The 5,913-nt window shown below is 59.1% G+C and overlaps 1 protein-coding gene and 1 long non-coding RNA gene across 2 annotated transcripts in view; one reads left to right on the top strand and one right to left on the bottom strand.

Moving 5' to 3' along the window:
• NT5DC2 (5'-nucleotidase domain containing 2) overlaps window positions 1–5,913 on the bottom strand; it is a 52,330-nt gene that overhangs the window by 352 nt on the left and 46,065 nt on the right. The window contains exons 2-13 of the mRNA XM_069561757.1: window positions 3,436–3,620; window positions 3,246–3,320; window positions 2,993–3,048; window positions 2,815–2,908; window positions 2,572–2,700; window positions 2,402–2,462; window positions 2,207–2,309; window positions 1,993–2,094; window positions 1,752–1,833; window positions 446–532; window positions 221–361; window positions 71–135 (exon numbers count right to left, since the gene is read on the bottom strand). Coding sequence (XP_069417858.1) covers window positions 71–135; window positions 221–361; window positions 446–532; window positions 1,752–1,833; window positions 1,993–2,094; window positions 2,207–2,309; window positions 2,402–2,462; window positions 2,572–2,700; window positions 2,815–2,908; window positions 2,993–3,048; window positions 3,246–3,320; window positions 3,436–3,620 — 1,180 coding nt within the window. The remainder of the gene's footprint in view (window positions 1–70; window positions 136–220; window positions 362–445; window positions 533–1,751; window positions 1,834–1,992; window positions 2,095–2,206; window positions 2,310–2,401; window positions 2,463–2,571; window positions 2,701–2,814; window positions 2,909–2,992; window positions 3,049–3,245; window positions 3,321–3,435; window positions 3,621–5,913) is intronic.
• Window positions 1,779–5,217, top strand: LOC138424579 (uncharacterized). Its single transcript, XR_011250873.1, has 2 exons — window positions 1,779–4,259; window positions 4,549–5,217. It is a non-coding gene; the product is annotated as an uncharacterized lncRNA (long non-coding RNA).

The raw sequence follows: 5,913 nt of genomic DNA, 5'->3' as shown, positions 1-5,913 counted from the left end.
CTGCCGAAGGAGACGCGGGCACTAGGGGGGCGCCCGAGGGGGCGGGGCCTCCTGCCGGGCCCCCACTCACCTCAGCTCCTGCCGCTCCTTCACCCAGGCGGCCAGCACCTGCCGCGACTCGGCGTCCTGGTAGGTCTGGGGGAGACAGGGGTGTGCCGCGTGTGAGTGGCCGGGGGGCGGCCCTGCTGTGCCGCGCCCTGCCGCCAGGCGGCCCCCGCACCTGCATGCGCTCCAGCAGCCCCGTGAGTGCCTGCTGCCACGTCAGCGAGTGCATGTACTGCTCCGTGTTGATGATGCGGATCTCGCGCTCCAGCTCGGGGATGATGGCGCCCGTGCGCCAGCCGTGCCGCAGCATGAGGTCCTGGGGGGCCGGGGAGACTGGGCTCAGCAGCAGCCAGGAGACCCCCCACCTCCCCAGGTGGCCCCAGCCCCGGCCCCCCCTTACCGCCAGGTCACTGTAGAGGTGGTCCCCGAAGTAGAGCACTCGGGGGCCGCGCCATTCCGTCAGCCGCAGGAAGTCAAACAGGTTTCCCTGGGGGCGGGGGACACAGCTACGCCCACTGTGCCGCGTGGCTTCCCCTCCGGCTCCCCTCCGCCAGGCGTCCCCAGCCCCCAGAGGCAGCGAGGCCGGATGTAGGGCTGCCCTTTCCCGCGGCCTCGGGGCCCCTCTGGGCCCTGGCCCTAGCCGCCTCCCCTTCACACTCAGGAAGGGGGTCTGCCCGCGGCAGGAAGGCCTCCCCGCTCTGTGCCCTCACACCCGCGCAAGCGATGGCCCGAGTCTACTCTGTGGGAAACAAACTGCAGCCGTGGCCCTGCAGCCAGCAGGCCACCCTGGCCCAAGCCCCGAGGGGCCCGGCAGACCAATGGCAGACTTCCCTGTGAGGTGCCTGCCCCTCCCGCGCCAAAAGCAGAGAAAAGATGAAAACAGCCAGGCTCCATCCAACACGGCAGAGGCGGCTGGTAGGGGAGCAGACACCGGGGTGGGCCGGGACAGCCTGCCCATGGGAGAGGCCTGGGGAGGCGAGAGCCACGGAGCAGACAGGTAAGGGGGAAGAGAGAAGTATGAGCGGGCCAAGTGCTGAGGATGTGCCAAGTTTGGCAGGAGACAGGTAGGGAGAGAACAGAGAAACCACATACGTGATGAAATTTCAGAACATGAGGCCTAAAGGAAAGTCTAAAACCTGCCAAAGAAGAAAACTCAGCGTTTCCCACAAAGGTAGAGTGACAGTCCTCAGGCTCAGCCAGGAGGCCAAGACAACAGAGTGTCACCGTGACAGCTTCTGCCCAAGGGGGCTGCCAGCATGGGAGGCTGGGCAGGTGCAGGGCCGGGGTACTGCCTGCAGGCTGGGCTCGGCACCAGGCAGCCCAAGGCTGCGCTACTGGCCTGACCCCCAACCCCGAACCACTGTCTCTAAGAAGCCCCAGCTCAGCCAGGATTTCCACATTCCATCCAGAGCCAAATACTTCATCACCTCCTGCTCACAGCCACCTAACACCTCCCCAACCAAGCACAAGGCCCCTTCTCACCTTCCTAGCCAGCCAGGAAAAGGGGTCCTCAGAGGCCTGTGGGCCGCCCCAACTAGGCTGTCTGGCTGCAGCAGATGGTTCAGCCCCACTGAGTGGGTGCTTACTGAATGCCTGAGCTACTGAAGAGCTTCACAGCACATGTGAAGAGAGCATGGCACGGCGAGGCCAAGCATCGGGGCTGGGCCCCTACAGGCCCTGGGAGGGCCCACCCAGCTGGCTCTCACCTGCCGGTAGATCTTTCCCTTTTCCAGGCGGGTGATGCGGTCCCAGTGCAGCGAGCCCTTCTCATCAAGTTTCCTGAAAGGCCTAGGGTGGGTTCAAAGGCCTGGGGTGAGGTTCAACACCTGGTTCCCAGGCTGTGGCAGAACCACAGGCGGCATACCTGCCCGTCAGCACAGGGGTGCCCCTGCCCCAGGGACACAGAGCAGCAAGCACAAGCCCGTGCCCACTGCGGCCAGGCCTTACTTGCGTCGGTCGGTGAAGAAGCTGGGCTTGTCCGCCTGGACGATGACCACATCAAAGAGCTGGCGCCAGTCGGGACCCACCATGTGCCGCATTCCCTTGTCCCTGGGCGGAGAGGGCCCGAGTGGGGCAGGCGGCCGAGGGAGGCTCCAGGCCTCTGCCACCCAGCTCGAGTCCCTGTCCCGCTCCCTCCCCCCGCAGGGGCAGGGGAGCTTACACGAAGCTGAAAGGACTGTTGGTGATGAGGAACAGCTGCTTCCCATGGGCCACCAGGCGGCTCAGCACGGCGAACGTCTCGTCCCCTCGCAGGATGTACTTCTCTGGGAAGTACACGGGGCGGGAGAGAAGCGAGCGGTGAGGGCCAGCCCCGTGCCGGCCCCGGCAGCCACAGCAGGGCCCTGGCCCCCCTTACCCATGTCCCGCTCGATCCACTGGTACATGAGGCCCTTCACGTGCACGTCTCGGATGGCATCCTAGGGGCAGTGGAGGGACAGTGAGGCCTCACTGGAGCCCGGGGCAGCCTGCCCTGCTGTGTCTGGGCTCCTGTGCACGCCACCCTGGGGCGCAGGCCCAGGCCCTTACTGTCACGTCCTTATAGAGGTGCGCTTGGTCAAACTCCAGGCCGTGGCCCAGGAAGTGGTCCACCACGCAGGAGAGCAGCGCCATCTCTGGCAGCGAGAAGATGTCCATGAACTGCTTGATGGAGGGTCCCTGGGGAAGGAGCGCTGGCTGAGCAAGACCTCCAGCCCTGGAGACCCAAGGGCAGTGTGGCCCGGGGGTGAGGGCTGGGAGCCCTCCCCGGGCGTGCGCCGAGCGGGCATCTACCTTGCCGTAGAATCCGCTCATCTGGTAGAGGGGGATGTGCTGGGTGCCCCCGTAGAGCTCGATCACCTCTTCGTCTGGCACAGGCTGGAGGCCCCTGGGTGGGTGCACAGAGACCACCAGTCCAAAGTGGCGCCCTGGTGGGAGGTGGGGGCACGGGCAAGGCCAGGGTGGCACTGACCTGTAGGCTGTCCCCAGCTGCACGTAATGGAAGGCGTCAATCTTCATCAGAAGGCTCTAGGGGCACCACGGGAGCAGATAGACGGTGAGGCGAGAGCCCGCCAATGGCTCTGAGCCAGCCTTTTCTAGCCCCCGTGCTCCAGCTGGCTGGTAGCAAGGGCACCCCATGCTTGACAAGAGGAAGTGCGGCTTTGAGGCCACTACCGCCAGGAGACAGGTGGCTAAGGAAGCAGTTCCCACATGCCTCCGCTCACCTTCTGAATATCGTAGTGGAGGCCACGGATGGCAAAGCTGGGGTTGTAGTCATACTTCCGAATACCCTCCGGGTACTGTTGGGGGAAATGAGGCCAGGCCTGAGCCAGCGGCGCTGGCACACCTGCTCGCTGGGCAGTGGCCTTGGGATCCATTGAGCCACCCACCCACCAAGGGCTGGTCCAGCCTCACCTTGTAGTGCTCAACCAGGATGTCGCGGGCGGCATTGAAGATCTCCGGGTGCAGCGTGTCCGAGTACTGGGCCAGGGTGTAGTCGTAGTCGAAGCCGTAGACCTCGACGTCGCGCAGGCTGATCTCATTGTTGGCATAAATGGCCGCGGGGTTCAGGAGACTGCAGACCTCGGGGGGCAGGAGGTCTACAGGAGAAGGTGCAAGTCTGAGGCGGACCCTGAGACACCCTAAGATGGGTGCTCTGAGCTCAGCAGGCCAAACAGGCTCAGAGAAAAGTCCCCCACCCAGGGTCACACAGGTGGGATAAGGGGCCGACGAGTACCAGGTGACCGCGCTGACGCAGCCCACCAGCTGCCCCTCCTCCAGCCTTTACAAGCCCCAGGGGACACCTGGCTACGCGCTGACCCTCTCCACTTGCCTGAAGCTGGGGTTGGGACTTAGGATCGTCATCGGGGTAGGAGTGCTGGGTGAGGCCGGAGCCGCTCACCTGTGTGTGCCTGCCACAGGCCTCAGGGCGAGGCCCCTCTAATCAGGTTTCAGCCGCCTGCCAGCCACATAATAGCATTTGCGGCCTCTGAAACTGAACAGGACCCCATGGGGCTCCTGGGCACGGAAGCCTTCTGTCCCCTCTTTCTTGTTTGTAGGGAGGAGATGCCAGCCTCCATGGCTTTCCCTGGGTTCCAAAGGACAGACACAAACAGCTGCTAGTCTGGGAAGGCAAAGGATGCAGACTCGGGGCAGAGGCAGCTGAGAACCCCCCGAGGCCAGATCCAAAGAACTAGAGCAGCTCACCAAGAGCAGGAGGCGCCGGAGACGCGATTAAGGTGCAGGCCCTGCACACACCCCTAACAGCAACCCCACCCTTGAGCCACTCTTTAACAACTCCTCCCCAGTGCCTCCTGGGTTGGATGTGCGGTTGTTTTCCGGGGGCATAAACCTGCTGTCTCCCCCTTGGCCTGGCAAAGCAATCAAGCTGTTCCCTTCTACTTCACCCCAAACTCTCAGATTTGATTCTGCACTGGTGTGCAGAGGCTGAGTTTTCAGCATCAAATCTGGCCCCCAACATAGAGCTCACTTGAGAATGCATATAGTCAAAAGCTATGGTTTTTCCAGTAGTAACATAGGATGTGAGAGTTGGAGCATAAAGAAGGCTGAGTGCTGAAGAATGGATGCTTTTGAACTGTGGTGCTGGAGAAGACTCTTGAGAGTCTTGTGGACTGCAAGGAGGTCCCACCAGTCCATCCTAAAAGAAACCAACCCTGAACATTCATTGGAAGGACTGATGCTGAAGCTCCAATACTTTGGCCACCTGATGCAAAGAGCCAACTCTTTGGAAAAGACCGTGATGCTGGGAAAGACTGAGGCACAAGAAGAGGGCGACAGAGCATGAGATGGTCAGGAGCGCCACTGACTCAATGGACATGGATTTGAGCAAACTGTGAGATAGCAGAGGGCAGGGGAGCTCGGCGCACTGCAGTCCATGCGGTTACTAAAGGTCAGACAGGACTTCAACTGAATAACAACATTTCGTACTTAAATTAAATGTAATCAGTTGTAATTCTGTTATTGTAACTAAGTGTCCTTACGCTGTAAGTTTCATTACATTGTAATCAGATCTTTAACTGTGCCCTTCTAAGTCCTGTCACTTATAGACAGCTACTGTACTCTGATGCTTTTGCAAAACTGCTTCATCTTCAAGAAAATTTATGGGAAGGAACTTATGACAAATACAGGTCTCTAATAAATTTCACACCATGCCACTGGGCTGGGTGTACTGCTACACATGTGGTACTGTGTAACAACGGGACACAAGTGATAAAACGTGTGGCCTTTAGTGTCCTCATTAACATGCCTCTGAGCCTTCTCAGGACACCTGATCAGTTAACGTGGATTAACTAGGCACATAAAAAAGAGATCTGAGGGACATGATCTACATCCAGGTTGAACTGGACGGATATTTTGATTATCAGTGCTTTCTATTGAAAGATTTGCAATCAGACGGTGAAGTGATAAAAATCTGCATGTACTGAGGTATGGGGAAGTCACTGGCTTATATTAACACATGGTTTAACTTTAAAAAGTGGCCTGTTTTGTGGCCTCTCACTATGCACTGTACCTCTGCTTTGACACTGACGAGGGGAACGCATTTAAAAGTCAAAGTGGATTAACAGTGGTAAAACGAAGTGACAGTGAGGATGTGACTTCAGACTCCCGTGTTTTTATAAACTTGGAATTTCTGAGCTATGTCAGACTCGGGATGCCAAAAGGATTTAAAAATTCCCCCAACCCCTCAAGATTTTAGCTAAAGACTGCAAGGATTACACCTGGATCAAGGTTGAGTAGAGCCCTTCACAGCCAAAAGGAAAGGCATCAGAAGTGACAAAAGTTCTTTTTAAGGACATTATTCCTAGGTGCGGCCTCCCCTCTCCTCTACAGAGTGACCCGTGGGCCTGCTTTCATCACAGAAATAACACAGAC

Source organism: Ovis canadensis, chromosome 19 (assembly GCF_042477335.2).
Source record: "Ovis canadensis isolate MfBH-ARS-UI-01 breed Bighorn chromosome 19, ARS-UI_OviCan_v2, whole genome shotgun sequence".
NCBI lineage: Eukaryota > Metazoa > Chordata > Mammalia > Artiodactyla > Bovidae > Ovis > Ovis canadensis.
This window is presented reverse-complemented; position numbering and strand designations above follow the sequence as displayed.